At 34.1% G+C, this 15323-nt stretch overlaps 2 protein-coding genes across 2 annotated transcripts; both read left to right on the forward strand.

Annotated features, from left to right (window-relative positions):
* The first annotated feature begins 4008 nt into the window (after positions 1–4008).
* LOC133832150 (DUF21 domain-containing protein At4g14240-like) lies at positions 4009–10717 on the forward strand. The gene is made up of 11 exons (XM_062262531.1): positions 4009–4217; positions 5902–5975; positions 7119–7181; positions 7912–7983; positions 8099–8238; positions 8396–8495; positions 8604–8717; positions 8973–9056; positions 9198–9269; positions 9812–9879; positions 10448–10717. The coding sequence occupies exons 1-11, from the start codon at positions 4181–4183 to the stop codon at positions 10596–10598; spliced, it is 975 nt and encodes a 324-aa protein (XP_062118515.1). The 5' UTR covers positions 4009–4180; the 3' UTR covers positions 10599–10717.
* Positions 10718–12629: 1912 nt separating this feature from the next.
* Positions 12630–14100, forward strand: LOC133832151 (uncharacterized). The gene is made up of 6 exons (XM_062262532.1): positions 12630–12633; positions 12868–13021; positions 13130–13150; positions 13367–13431; positions 13571–13785; positions 13953–14100. Exons 1-6 carry the CDS (start codon positions 12630–12632, stop codon positions 14079–14081), a joined length of 588 nt encoding a protein of 195 aa, XP_062118516.1. The 3' UTR covers positions 14082–14100.
* The last annotated feature ends 1223 nt before the right edge of the window (positions 14101–15323 follow it).

Raw genomic sequence — 15323 nt, forward strand, 5'->3', positions numbered from 1 at the left:
TTCTCAATGCACCAAAGTCACGAGCACGGTCCTCTATCCCGAGCCTCTCCGAAAACCTAGTCACAACACATATAAAACACTCTTTAATACTAACCAATCCAAAACCACTTCCCGGGACCAATCCCATACTCTCGAGACCTCCAATTTCCCAAAGCAACACAATGGAAACATCCCCCGAGCCCCCGGGACAAATGCCCAAAAATGAAAATTTTCCCTATCCTGAAAAATAGCCTAGCGCCGCGGCACTACCCTTTGAGGGCCGCGGTGCCCAGAAAGTCCCCCAGCTCTTGATGCAGCCTTGCACTGCGGCACCAAAGAACAGGGTCGCGGCGCCCCTTCGCGAACCCAGATTTCTGGGTTTTCCCTTGCATTTTCCCCGAGCCAAAACACTTCCAACTCAACCCAAACACATACCTAAACCCCAAAACCAATTTAAAAATGAACCATCTAACAACCTATAAACACCAACAACAAGCTCAATCACACAATCACACCCAAAATCCACACTTTGGTTTCAAATTTCATAAACTTAAACCATAGCTTTTAAAACTTAAACCAAGGCTTGAAAAATGTAAACCATGCCTGAATATTCTTAAACCACACCAGAAACGAAAATTCAAAGATGCTTAGAACCCTTACCTCAATCAATAATTCAACTTTGAACTCCCTCCAATTCCAGCTTTAAGTCAATTCCTCTGGATTACCAAGCTGAATTCCCGTACAAAACTAGCCACAACTCTCTTTAAATTTTCATTCTTACTTTCTAAAATCAAGCTTGAAACTTAGCAAAACATAGGGATAAACTCTTACCTCTGAACAAGCCTTAGCCTATACTTGATTCTCCTCCTAAGTTTCCTAATTTCAGCTCCCCTCTTTTCTTCTTCTTGCCCTTAGTTTTCCTTTTCCTTCTAGTTTCTCTTCCAATTTCGGCAAGAGCAAAATATGACCAAGTGTTAACACGTAAATCATCTTTTCCCTCAGCTGAAGGTTTCTATACCCTGCCAAAAGACTACTTTACCCCTCTAAGTAACTCATTTCCTAATTAAACCTCAAAGGCATTCTTGTCATTCACCTTTCTTACAAATCTACCATCTTTCTCATCTAAAATCTGTTACTCTTAATGGTCACCAATGGTCACTCAAGTTACTCAATTACCATTAACCATTAACTCACAAACTCAAAGTATAAAATTCCCAAAATACCCCTAGGCTCCTCCCGAGTCGGGTATTTAATCCCGTTGTGACTTTTAAACTAATTAGCTCCCTAAGACCGTCATGGCACGTGCATCACAATATTATCACCACTCACACGTGGTATTAATCATATAATACATTTATTACATTTATGCCCTCAGCGGGCTAAAATTACCAATTTACCCCTAACAAACAAACGGGGCCCACATGCATATTTATTCCACCTAAACATGCATTCTAATCACATATTCATTTAAATTCATATATTATCATGTTAATTCATTTATTGCCCTCCAGGCACGCTAATCAAGGTCCTAAACCTTATTAGCAAATTGGGGATGTTACAGTTAGTTTCACTCCTTGAACTCTATAAATAGGACCTAGTACTCAGCCATTTTCGTCATTCTTCAAGCAATCTTTAGAGCCTCCAAGTTGCTAAGGTTACTATAGAGAGAAACACTTGGGATTTTTTGGGTTAAAAGCTTATTCATTCTAAGCTTTTCTAAACACTTGGGAAGTGAGATATAGTGAGATTTTGGTATCGAGGTTTAGATCAATTCATAAGATCATTCAAGGTATTCTTAGCCTTAAGTTCAGTTCTTTATGGTTCTTTAGTTTTCTTTTATTTTCTTTTCAGATCCTAACTCTTGTGTATAATTCTTGGTTAGGTATTTAAGTTTCTTGAAACCTAAAGTTCTTTTCGGAAAGTTTCTTTTAGTTTTCTTTTCATCTCTTTTCTTTAGAAACTCACCATTCGTACTGTTGGTTTTAGGAGTGTTCCAAATCCCGTTCTTGTCTCCATATCCCAGTTTTTGGTAAGGAAAATAGGATAGATTTTATGTGTTTATATGTTTATGTTATGATATGTTTTATGCTATGATATATGTATATAAATATGTCTTGTAATCTTTTGGGGCTTATAGTTGCTTAGATAGAAAACCCCAATATTTTTTTATGTCGCTTGGGGCTTATAGTTGCTTAGATAGCAAACCCCAAGAATTTTTATCATTTTCATGGTTTGGAGTTATGATTTACCCTACCTCGATTAGTAGACAGAGGACCTAGATGGGTTATCATATACTACCATGTGATCTAACCTACCTCGATTAGTAGACAGAGGACCTAGATGGTTTATCACATGCCATGTAAATGAGTTAATGGCCATTAATATTGTAGTCCTATATGTTATATGTTTTTATAGTCATATGTTTTATAGTATATGTTTATGTTATAATCTTATGTTTTATGATATATGTTGTTAGTAGATTTTCCTTACTGGGCATTAGGCTCACTCCTTTATTTTTAGCTTGATGCAGGAAAATGATTATGGAGGGTGGAAAGATTCATGGCAGATTGGCTTGTGTGTTGAGGATGAATGAATTGAATGGACCACGTGATGATCGAGGATGACGTTTTTTTTAGTCTTTTAAATTATGTCTTGATGTATTTCCGCAATTATTATTTAAACAATTAAAGTTTATGTTTTATAAACAATGGGATCCCATACCATATCACATTTTTATTTTATATTTTTACCTTATTTTGTATTGGTACAATATTTTGGGTTTTAAATAAAGTTATGTTATCTATAATGTATGTTTCTCAAAATAGTAGTTGTGTCTAGTAGTTTTAATGGTCCAAGGTCTTAGAAATAATTGGGTCATTACAGCAGCTGGGGCTGCTGGTTGGGCCGGTGCCATTCTCATGTCAAGGATTTCAGCAGCATTCGGGTTTGTGGAGGCACCTCTTCCTCCGCCTCTTCCCCTTCCACCTCTTGCGCCTCTTCCTCTTGTCGACATGATGAAATTCTAAGAGACCAAAAGAAAATCATAAGAGAGGATAATCACATAGTGTTTTGGTTACTTAAGAGTTATTCGTAAAGGTTGCCATGCATACTTATATTATACAACATCTAGAGTTTGCAAAGAGGAAAGGAAATAGATAGGTTTCATAAATATCAATAGTTACTCAAAAGTATCACATAATCAAAACATCCAAAATAACCATAATAATCCAAAAGTCTTTTTTAAGGGTCTTTGTGGAAGTCCCATTTATTTAAATAGAAATGTTTGGTGAAATTTTTGAAAAGGACTCTAGTCCGCTACTGTGGACTCATCCGTTGAATTGTAGTCAAAGATATCCTCTGAAATGTGGAAGTACTCAGGAGCAGTTGCTAAAATATTTCTCCTATCATCCACCTCTGGGATAGCAAATAGCAGCTCGTGGAGCACCGTCTCACCTTCCTCGTCATGAACGGTCTCCAACCTTTCCTCCAACTCTCCTATGCCATTTCGAACCAGGACTATCTCCATTTGTTGGAAGTCGAAGTACTCCATGAACTCATAGGCAGCATACTTGAAGGTGGCAAACTCCAAATCCTCCTCAAAGGTGACATGCCACATCATAACCCACCAAAGGAGGGCCTCAGGATGTTCTGTAGTACTTCTCTCAGCACCCAATGATGTTCTATTGGCCACAAGAATGCCCCTCTTTTGTTGATGATTCCTTGGATGGGTTCACAGACCATCTGCATCTTCTTCCACTACAACAACTTTTAGTATATATTACATTAAAAAATAACATATATTGAGAAGTGCTATTAATGGTGGGTGATAAAAACACACTGAATGTTTTATTTTGGCGCCATATGAAAAAACCTCAGGCGCCAAATGAAAATTTCTTTTTTGGTCTCATCTGCCAAATTTTAATCCCTAAGTTACCCAAAAAAATTTCTCTCAGCCTCCATCTCTCACTCTCGTCTCGTCTCTCCGCCTCTCATCTCGTCTCGTCTCTCCGCCTCACGAAGTCTTCTCAACTCATCTCTGCCTCACGAAGACACACTCCAGAGTGGAGCTCTTTCTCCGCCTCGCAAAGTCACGCTCCAGAGTGGAGCTTCTCTGCCTCACGAAGTCACGCTCCAGAGTGGAGCTCTTTCTCTGATTGGGTGTTGCTGCGAAGGAGATGAGAGGTTACTCGTGGCTGAGTTTATGCCCCATGAAACTCTCGCTAAGCATCTTTTTCACTGTAAGTTACTTTATTTCTTTATATATATATTTATATGTATATGTTTGTACATAATTCCTTTTCGTTTCCAACTGATGGGTGTTGGGAATTTTTAATTTATTAAATAAAGCTAAAATAACTGATGGGTTTATACATACTTCCTTTTCGTTTCCTTTTTATGGGTGATGGCTTCTATGGGTGTATTTGGTTATTGTTTGGCTGAACCTATTTGGCTTCAATCTTCCTTTCCTTTCCATGTATCTTAAACCTTAGCTTTCTACTCTAATGGGTTTCTTCCTATTGTCTTTGATTATTCGTTTTCGATTGCAACGACTAAGCTTCGAGGTCAAACTGTCCTGGGTTTGATTTTTTTTTGAATTATTGTGTGCCCCATGCCTGTCAATTACTATCAGTAAAATCATATGGTAACAAAAATTTTATTGTAGCTGTCACACTCGCTTGGAACTCTAATCGAATCTTCATAGTTTAACATGGCAGGGTGATGACGGTTAGTTTTCACAAGTTTGGAGACAAGTTTTTTCCTAGAACCAGTGATGTCAAGGTCATTATTCTATGGGTTAATGTGTCATGTATTTGTATTCGTAAGATAGTTTACAATGAAGAATTTTTACTTTAATCTCAATTACTTTTCCCTTCGGGATTAGCATGTATATTCTTAAAAAAAAAATTGCCCTGTATTTACTGCCTGCAAACATGTTTTTGTACATGCTTCTGCAGTTTTTTCTTCCCATAAAACATGCAGTTACATATTTCTTGGAAGTCTATGCTGTTACTCATCAATTAAAATGTTTTTCTGTAATGACCAATCTTCAAAACTAGCTCTATGTTTGCAACTTTGGCTTGAAAGGAATGTTCAAACTTTTCAAGGCGTCAAAAGAGAATTGATGCACCAAACATTTCAGTAGTTTTTCTTTTTCTGATTGACTAAGAGACTGGAATTCTTGGATGTAGTCATTGTAGTTTCACTATTATTTCTGTAACCAAAGATGGCCTCTTAACATCTATTATAAATATTACAACTTTAATGAGTGCTTATGTTTCAACAATTTAGTTCATGAAGATAGGCACAACCCAACTTTCCCTTGCCTTTTTATTTCTCTCTTTTTTCTATTCTAGTTGTCAATTATATTTGTTTCTTCTTTTCTTTATGTTTGCAAGCTTTGCTCATATTATGTCTGGATACGAAAGAAATATTGCTTCATAATTTCCCTTTCCATTGTTATTGAAATATCTAAAGCTCTTCAAAATAACAATGAGTTACAGACTATTCATCTTCCAATAATTTACATGGTGTGGAATGCTAGCACTATTTGGTTGTCTAATCTTCTATTTACATGAAATTGGTCCCAAAAATCTGTTATATAGCTTTTATTTTTTTTACTTTTAATGGGGCTGAAAGGTAATTCATATTTACTATACAACTTATCGTTAAAACCAATTGCTTTCTATTGCCATTGACAGATATGTATACTACATTTATTTCAACCCTGATTTGATTGTTGAATCGTACTACTTGAATGTAAACTTGTTTGTATGCTAAGAACACCACATGCAACGAAAATATTATGCTTTAAGGGGTTAGATGTATTGTTTTTCCCCCATATCTTTTCTTTATTATGTCTATTTTGTATTACTTTATTGCTTAATTTCCTGAGAAATGATTGCATTTGATATGGTCTACAAGTTTTCAGTGTTGGTCCTGAGGATGCTGCAGTTGTTGGTAATCAACTGTCAGAAGAAGAGAAAACTACTCTTCAGGTAATATTTGTATTAGTTGATGTTTGTTTTTCTTCAAAGATAGAAGTGCCTTGGATCAATCAGCGTGGTCTGTCTAGACATTAGATATGATTATCATAGTGCCCAGTATATTGTGACAGTTCAATATCTAAAAACTAAACTTTTCTGTACTCAATTGTGAAGCACTACATACGATTTAAGAGTCATAAAATTTTCCTCTGTTTCTAAATTATCAGATAGAATAGAATTTTAAAACCATAATTCATGGTCTTTTGGATAGCTGACTGGGAGAGTTAGGAACTAGCATATACAACCATTACTTTGTGGTGTTTACCTCATTGGAGGGATTGTTGATAGAATAGAAGTTAAATAACTTGTTGCACTTCCATTTAGAGCGAAGCAAATAAGAGAGAATTTAAAGACTGACCTTTTGATAGTAGAAAAAATAATTGTGGCTAAAATATTTTCTTCTCTCTCTGATATTATTAATTAGAACAACTAATGAAGTTAAATAAATTGAGAGCCCTTTAAATATATTGGTAGTAGGTTGAGAAAGTTGGAGTGAACAACAGTACTAGGTTGAGAATGTTGGAGTGAATATAAATATAAACTTAATGATATATAATTCACTAGAGTGGATTTAAATTAGAGATACATCTCAAAATCACTATATTATTGATTAATTTGACATCATTAGTTATTTATAAGACTGAAAATATTTCATTATAATATTATACCCTTTCTTTTCTTTGACTCTCTGATCATTTCCTTTTTTTTTTTTTGGGTGCACTATACTCATTCCCTTTTGTGTATACATTGGGATTTGACTTCCTTTGGCATCCTCTTAAATTTTGCAAATAGTAAAACTAAAATCTGTAACACTTTTCCTTCCCTGTTAAGTATAACTAATTTTAATACTGTTGCTGTTTCTGATAGCTCCTTTGATCCTTGCAGTATGCAATGTTTTTTCTTTCTTATATGACTGGCAAATCAAGTCTTATATTCATTTTATGCTTTTCTTTGCTGCTGAGCTGGTTTATACTTCACATATTTCTTGTTGATCCTAAGGGACCGTCAATCATGTTGTGTATTTTGGAGGAATCATCCCGAAAGTGGTAAAGAGCTACCCAACGTGCTAATTATTTTACTTCTGATTCATGGCAGACTCAACTGAGAGGATACGAAGCAACACTGAACAATTCCCTAAGAGATCCAACTGCTCTTGAGGTGAGTCAGAAACTATTAATGCCAGATTATGTTCTTTTGTGAGTCTCTCTTTCTTTCAAAGGAAAAAGATTTTTAGTGTGAGAAAATCTAAAGAATAGAAAAAGGAGAACAAGGTTAATTAGGTGTTCTCTAAGAAGATTGCAGTATTTTAAGTTCTGAAAGCGATAGAACTTGTCTAATAAGCTATTGTGTTGATTATTTTATTTCATTCTAGCTGGGCTTTAAAAAAAGAAAAGGTCATCTGATTAAATCACTTGGTATTATCTGGTGAGGCTTAAATGTAAAATGAACCCTTGTTAGCTTCTTATTTCAAACCAAAAATGTTGAGCTGATTCTATGTCTTATAGGTTTTTGTGAAAAATATTAAGCTTTTTACCGCTAATTTCTAGTTGGCCAGATGTAGGATCACTCCTGATCCTATCTTATTCTATCTATTGGACATAATAATGACTGGAAGTGTTGTTTATTATTATCTTTTAATAAAAATATAGTCTGGAGGAAAAAGATAAAGAAAGCTGGAGAAGTGTTTGAATTTTAAATATTACATAAAAAATGAGAAAAATTAAAGATGCTACTAGCTGCAACATCATCTAATGAAAATTGACGGAAACAGTGTTCTGAGTAGGGTTAGGTGCCAAAGGGTTTTCTTGATTTGACTTTTTTTTGGTAAACCATCCATATTCCTGTTGTTTGTAGCATCCATGCTATATTTATTTCGGGTTATTTGCAGGGAGCTGCTGTAACCTTGGCTGAGTTAGGAGAATATACCCGAGTGGTCTCTTTGCTTGAGAACTTGACAAAGGTTTGTTTCTGTACTTCCTGAAGAGTAATGTACTTGGACGATGCTGGCCAAAGGAAGGGTTCAGTAAAAACTTTTGATCTAAGCTTGCCTGTATTCGTGTTATTGTGTTACACAGGAGAAGCCAAGTGACCCTGATGTTTTTTGTTTGCTTGGAGAAGTTAAGTATAAACTAAAGGATTATGAGGGAAGCGCTAACGCATATGAAAGTGCTGCAAAGGTGTTTTTTCAGTTTATGCAAGACATTTTACTACTCATGTTTAATATCAAAAAACCATTTTGAATATTATCAATATATATATATGCTTGTGTTGGAATAATTTTTTCGATTGGCATTTGGAATTTGATGTGATTTTATGCATAGATTATATATTTATCGAGTATTCACAATCCAGATTGATGTTTTGATATGGTGATTCACAAATTTGCAGGCCCTTCCAATTTACTTGGATAAAATGTTCAATCAGTATGTGGCTATAATTCTCTCTGTGACTTTTGTTCTATTTTTTGGAGAGGTATTTTATTTTTGTTCCATTAACTTTCATGCTTGGTTTAACAGTAAAGTGTCAATATTTTTGTTGGCTTATTATGATGGAAACTTGATATTCGTTTTTCTAAATCAGGTTATCCCACAAGCTATATGCACTAGATATGGACTTGCAGTAGGTTCCAACTTTGTTTGGCTTGTTCAGATTTTGATGATAATTTGCTACCCAATTTCATACCCAATTGGAAAGGTACAATCTCCAATGGAAAGTTGATGTTTAAACATTTAAATGTGAACTTGGAATTTGCATTTATCAACCCTCTAATCTATACTATTTTAAACTGGTGTTTTAGTCATTGAATTTAAGTATTTTTTCAGTGGTTAAAAATAAATCATAAATGTAAAGCAAAATTGTGGAATCTGGTTGCAAAACGATGGATTCTTAATGATATCAGATTATACGGGATTTATATCTATTTTTTGACTTGAGATATACACAATGCAGATTTTGGATTGGGTATTAGGACATAATGAAGCTTTATTTAGGCGAGCTCAGTTAAAAGTCCTTGTCTCCATCCACAACCAAGAGGTAAAGTAAAGTTGTTGAGGATAATTAATATGCTCTTTAACTTAAGGAATAGCTTTACAAGTTGAAAATACGAATTATTGCTATCATCTACCACAGATATATCTTGGCATTAGTTCTGATTTCCTTATCTTGTCATAATAGGCCGGCAAGGGTGGTGAGCTTACACATGACGAGACAACAATTATAAGTGGGGCACTAGATTTAACTGAGAAGGTAAGGTCTTAACAGAAATATCATTATTCCTTGCATTCATTTCCTTCTAATTTGCATGTATGCCAGTGATAGTATTATATCCAACTATTATATGAGGTGGACGTAAATCCTAGTGAATATGAAAGTTTATTTTACTTCTTCTACTTCTCTCTCTCTCTCTCTCTGAGTCTTTAGAACTATACCAAAGAGGCTAAAACTTATTTTTTTTAATTGTAATTTCATTTTGAAGTATAGCTATTTGAAACTCTGTGCTCATGCTAAATCTTTCTCTCTCTCGAGCTCGCTTATTCAATATTATGTTTTAAAGTTGTTTGGATTTTTTTACTTTACTCCCCAATCATCTTATCTTTTGGTTTAAAGAGCATTCTGAAACTTTTCTTGTCATTATAGTTTCATTTTGATGTATAATGATTTCACTCTTTATGCTCATACTGAAATTGTAACTTGAATATGATAGTAAGCTTGCAATAATGTGTCATGATTAGAAAATCAGCATCCTACTTTCTTTCTATTATTAATTTTTTTTAAATCTTAAAAAACAGACAGCTGAGGAGGCTATGACACCCATTGAATCAACGTTTTTCTTAGATGTCAATTCAAAGTTGGACTGGTGAGTTTTGCTCATGAATTCATTGTTCTTTCTTTCTGTCAATTGGATTTTACTGGTGTTCACAATTTTTGTTTACATGTTGTTTTTAGCTGATTTTCAAAGATTCAGTCACTCGACCTTAGAAACTATTTTTTTATAAAAGAAGAAAATATAGAAAGTTTTGTTGTTGTTGTAGTGATAGATTGTGTTAAAAGAAAGATATTTTAGCTGTGATATCAGTCCTAGGCTCCTAGCCTATCATCTTAGGAACACTATCCCAATTAGTTGCTGGCTTGTCAATAGTTCTGTCACCTTTTTACACAAAGTTTCACTGAGGATAGTTTGTACATTTTATTTTTATTTTCGCATACAGTGCTCTGGCATATCATAATGGCGTGACCCATGTTTTATTGAAACATGTCTTATGTTGCAATTGAAATGTTAGGAATATTTGAATCACATGACAGCTCAATGTGTTTTCTCGTCGTATAGTTATTTTCTGTTTTCTTAGCAGAAGTTTGTTGCAGAAAAAAATTATATTTTTTTACTGTATTTCTCATTTTTCTCCTCCTTTTATTCAATAACACAGGGAGGCTATGGGAAAAGTTCTTGCTCGGGGGCATAGTCGAGTTCCTGTCTATTCTGGGAATCTGAAGAACGTTATTGGACTGCTTCTGGTGGGTGCTAGAATAGTAGAATGTGAATGTTTAGAAGATGTTTGTATACTAGATGCATTTTAAATTTGACTTATCAAAGGAACTAACAGCGGGCAACATACTTTGTACTCTGCTCTTTAACTTGTTCAATTCTGCTTATTGTTAGGTGAAAAGTCTTCTTACTGTACGACCTGAAACAGAGACTCCAGTCAATGTCGTTTCCATCCGGAGAACACCACGGTTTGCTTAACTCTTCAATTACTAATTTTTTATTTTTCAGAAAATACATTCAGTCAGAGTATCCAGTGTTGATTTGTATGTTGTATACTCAGAGTTCCTGCCGATATGCCACTGTACGATATATTAAACGAGTTTCAGAAGGGCAGCAGTCATATGGCAGCTGTGGTGAAGACTAAAGGGAAAAGCAAGCTTCCTACAATTGATGGGGAGAAGACTTTTCTGTGGCTGCCTAGTAATAATTTTACAGAACATGTCTATTTCTATATGCATATTTATATTATTTAGGCTTCTTTGTTTGATGCTTTTGATAATTAATATTGTTTTTTTAAGAGTTACTATAAGCACTTATCAATGTTTTGGTAAAAGATGAAAGTATCTTTAGAATGGGTCCATTATTAAGAGTTGATCATTTATGCGCTAATTTCATCTAATATAAATATTCAACTAATTGCTTTTTGACACAGTGGTAATATAATATTTTGTATTGATTGCTTCAATGCTTTTAGCCAGGTCTTAATGAGAAATTAAAATGCATAAAGCAACATTCAATGTTGGAAGTTTCTTTGATTAATATTCAGGTTCAAGGTATTTGAGCTTTCTTACATGGGTTTCTTTATTTATGTATATATTAATCAACTAATGCCTTAAGGTCTTTCTAAGCAGTTGGAAAGAGCAACAATAGAAATAGAAAACTAATTCAGAATACAGAGCATAAAAAACAACCAGATGCACATAAAACAGAAAGGAAAAAATGGCAACAAGTCTTCACACGTGATTATATTTTATCTAATTTACTTTGGAGTTTTATCTTCATATATAGCTATTTGATGATTTGTTTATTAATTCTTCTATTAACTTTCATTCAATTTTTGGTCTCTTATTTATAGGTTAGGAAATCAATCAAAGAGACTGCCTTAATTTTCTCTAATGATGATGTTGATGGTGGCAGGGCTTGGCAAGGCGAGGTGTAGGCTCGATGGTATGTATCTCTTCTAACCAGTGATCAAGCTTGGCATTTTTTTTAAGGTGCAACCTGTTGGCATAATCCTTTTTGTTGCTATCATGACTACACAAGGCATGATTCTATAGCTTGATTTCTTATAAGTTTTCACCATGTCATTTTAGCTTGTGATGAGTATTTCCATCTGTTATGGTGTATTCAATATTTTCATCTGTTTTATGTTAATTTTGTTTGTTTGTAGGGTCTACTTTTGTTTACAAAAAGTAACTTTTTTCTTTGGTTGTCTTTCCAAATATAAATTCCCATTAGGACATTGCATATTATATAAAGGCAGATTCAAAGAACTTTTAAAGAGCAGTTACTATGAATTAAGTGTGGTGCGATTATTATTTGGTTGTTATGCTAGTCACTTGTCCCTCCTTAGTGACTCTCATTGTCTATTTTGCCATTTCTGTCCTATTTTTTCTTAAGTTTTCTTAGTTCTTTCTGCTATGATGTTGTTCTATTTTGATGTATTTATTTCATGTATAGGTATTATATATATACAAGGATATATGTACATCTGTTTGTGTCTCCAGATTTAGTTCTTTCCCTCTCACCCACGATCTCATTCTCTCTCTTTCTTTCTCTGTTGTTGCAGATGTTAGCATGGAGGTGGGACTGTGGGGATGGTGTTGTAACAGCGGGGACTTCAATGCGACTAGGGTACCGTTGCCGTGAAGAAAATGGTTTATTTTGATTACATCCCCACTTATCTAAAAGGGCAATGACGATTTTTTATTCTTAGGCATCATCTTTGATTATTTTTTATAATAATTATTATATATTAAAATAACTCATGAGTTTGAAGAAAAATAATACAGTTTTGGTTTTTTCTTCTGTTTATCTGGATTTATGGCTTGATAGAGATGATAATGGGTTTTAAGTCTCAAATACAGTAGTTTTAAGGAAAAACTGAAGTTTAGGTTTATATTTTTGCATTGAATAGTATTTTTATTTTTTTCTATGAAGTTTCAGGAAAGATAAATACAAATTTTAAATTTGTGATTAACTTATTTAGTTCTAGTTGGCCAAATTCTTAGACAATTCGCAGTTAATGTAATAGGGTGTTCATGTAAGATGTTAATGATGTTGGGTATTATGGTCTTGCAGCTAAGCTTCTATGGAGGGGTGCTGAGTGTTGGAATGAGTGTTTAAAGCTTTTGGGCGTTGCTGAAGCAGCAGAAGCATCAATGGATTATGACCAGTTAAGCTCTGGAATTTCAAACTTTGATACTCACTTTCAAGGCCTCATAGTTCAGAAAAGGTATCTTTCTCTCTCTATATATATATATTTATATAACTGCAGTTGTCTCAACTTATTTCTATATTCTATTCCATATTTGTCATTTGTGAAATGTTCTGTTTTAACTAGTGTGAAGTATATGGTTGTTAGGTATGCATTTAACTGGCCTTGATTGTTTTCCTTTACTTATATTCCATTTATCAATTCAAGTTTTGCATCCCTATTCTGTCATCAAAAGCTTTATTTAGCTGTTGTGTATTCATGACAGACTTCTATGATATTTCTATGGTATGTGATATCGCATTGATTGTTAGAGATCTCGCTAGTTTCTATTAATACTTTGTATTTTCTTGATTTATCTCTTAGTGATGATGACGACTCTGAGAATGAGTCAGCACTTGAAATTCATCCATACCTGATGGAAGAAAAATGTAAGACTGCAATTCCTTTGTTAATAATGCTGTATTGTTTTTTTTGCCTCCCCTCATTGAAGTGCTCATGCTTTTGATTTTTTTTTTCCCTGGAATTTTAATGATTTCTCATCTCCTTCTTTTTTATTGTTTACGTCAGATTTGGACTTTCTGTTTTCTAATTTTTGGGTCATCATCTGTAGTGTCGAAGCACTTGATAATCACTTGACTGCTATCCAAAGGGACCATGAACTCAGGTCCCAGATAGAAGAAAGGAAAATAAGAAGTGATGCGGCTTATGAAGGGGCCAAAACAAAAGAGAAAGCTCTCCTGGAAGAAAAAATCTGCCAAGAAAAAGCCAAAGCAGAAGCTGAGGTTTGTTGACTTTGCCCAGATTATTCATTTCTTTTGGTAGATGTCTAAAGATGGTTGTCACAGTCCTCTATTATTCTCACATATTCTTATGATATAATCTTAATGCGCTTTGGTATATTATCTTGGTTTTATGTTGTTGTTAGTAATAAAAGTATTTTCTGATGCAGGCAAAACTCAGAGCTGAAGAAGCAAATAGGGCTGCAATGGAAGCTCAGAGAAGAGAAGAAAAAGAGGCTGCTGAAAGGGAGGCCAATGAAGCGTCAAGCCAGGCTGCTGTTCAGAAGGAAGCTTTATGATTGCAAACTAAAGCCAAAACCAAGGAATCTGAATTTGAAAAACCAATAAATTCAGCATCAGCAGGTAATTTGGCTACCAGGCAAATATAGCAACCTTGTACTGATCTATAAATATAATCATTTGCCCTTTTATCTAAAAATCTAGTTTAGCCCTAGTTTTCACAAAGGTCAGCTAGGTTTTGGCAATAGTTCATTTTTGACACTCCACTGTATTCCCCTCTGTTTTTTCATTTTATTCATGTTCTCTGTACTCTTTTAAGAATTTTTCTGTTATCTGATGCGTGAAAGGGGCTATTGGTGGTAGGTGACATTACTAAAGCTGCAGAAGCTGCACTAAAGTTGGAGCGTGAAAGATTAAAAAAGTTGGAAGACTTGGATGAAGGAAACAAGGCATTAGGATTGAATGTAAATAAGGTTTGCTCTCTATATTGTAATTCATATTTATTTGAAAATTGTTAATCTCTATTTGGTAACTAGAAACTAGTATTTTTGTTTGGGATTTTCTTGCAACATTCTTATAGAGTTTAATTGTTTAAGTATATTAAGCTTTAGTTTATCTTGACAGGAGGTTTCTACTGGTGTGAAAAAGTTAATGAGGGAATCGTCTGGCCAGTACAACGACTTCAGTATTCTTTCCTCTTTAAATTCTCAGGTAAATCATGTAACTTACTGTTTGTTTAGTAGGATATATGTTTTTATATATATCTATAATATTTTAGGTGAAAATTTATGATCTTTAAGAAAGTGTTAGATGGCACTAGATGCATTAGATCAATCCATATGTGTTGTTTTAGGTTCAGATCACTTCCAGGACTTGTCAACCAAACCCAAAAGGATATCATAGAATGTAATGTCTGCTTTTATTAGCCTTTTCATTCTTCCTTTTTATACACATTACTGTATTGAAGTCATAGGTTGTCTATGATTTTTCATGCTTACGTTTGACACTTCTATCAGATAATAGTACATATTCTTTGATTGCTTGATTAATGCTTTTGAAAGTATAATATAGATATATTTAATAAGAGCTAATAATTTCATTAATGCAACATGGATGACTATAGCTGCCACTTTAATAAGTTCTAATCTTCCAGTTTTATCAGATACTATATTGTGCAGTGACATAATATATCAAGTGACCGATTACACACATGCATAGGCACACACTGACACCTATACTTGGATTGACTGATAAAATCTTATAATTTCATTACTTCCAACATAGAAACCTAGAATTACAAC

The sequence above is a fragment of the Humulus lupulus genome, chromosome 4 (genome assembly GCF_963169125.1).
Source record: "Humulus lupulus chromosome 4, drHumLupu1.1, whole genome shotgun sequence".
Classification (NCBI taxonomy): domain Eukaryota; kingdom Viridiplantae; phylum Streptophyta; class Magnoliopsida; order Rosales; family Cannabaceae; genus Humulus; species Humulus lupulus.

What these genes read in the sequence shown, in the direction of transcription:
- LOC133832151 (XM_062262532.1), top strand. An exon ending in GTGAAGTATATGGTTGTTAG is followed by an intron (nt 13,151 to 13,366) that starts GTATGCATTTAA and finishes TTTATCTCTTAG; the next exon opens with TGATGATGACGACTCTGAGA. An exon ending in ATACCTGATGGAAGAAAAAT is followed by an intron (nt 13,432 to 13,570) that starts GTAAGACTGCAA and finishes TGTTTACGTCAG; the next exon opens with ATTTGGACTTTCTGTTTTCT.
- LOC133832150 (XM_062262531.1), top strand. Translation starts at nt 4,181, where the DNA reads ATGCCCCATGAAACTCTCGCTAAGCATCTTTTTCACT. An exon ending in GAGATCCAACTGCTCTTGAG is followed by an intron (nt 7,182 to 7,911) that starts GTGAGTCAGAAA and finishes GGTTATTTGCAG; the next exon opens with GGAGCTGCTGTAACCTTGGC. An exon ending in TGCTTGAGAACTTGACAAAG is followed by an intron (nt 7,984 to 8,098) that starts GTTTGTTTCTGT and finishes TGTGTTACACAG; the next exon opens with GAGAAGCCAAGTGACCCTGA.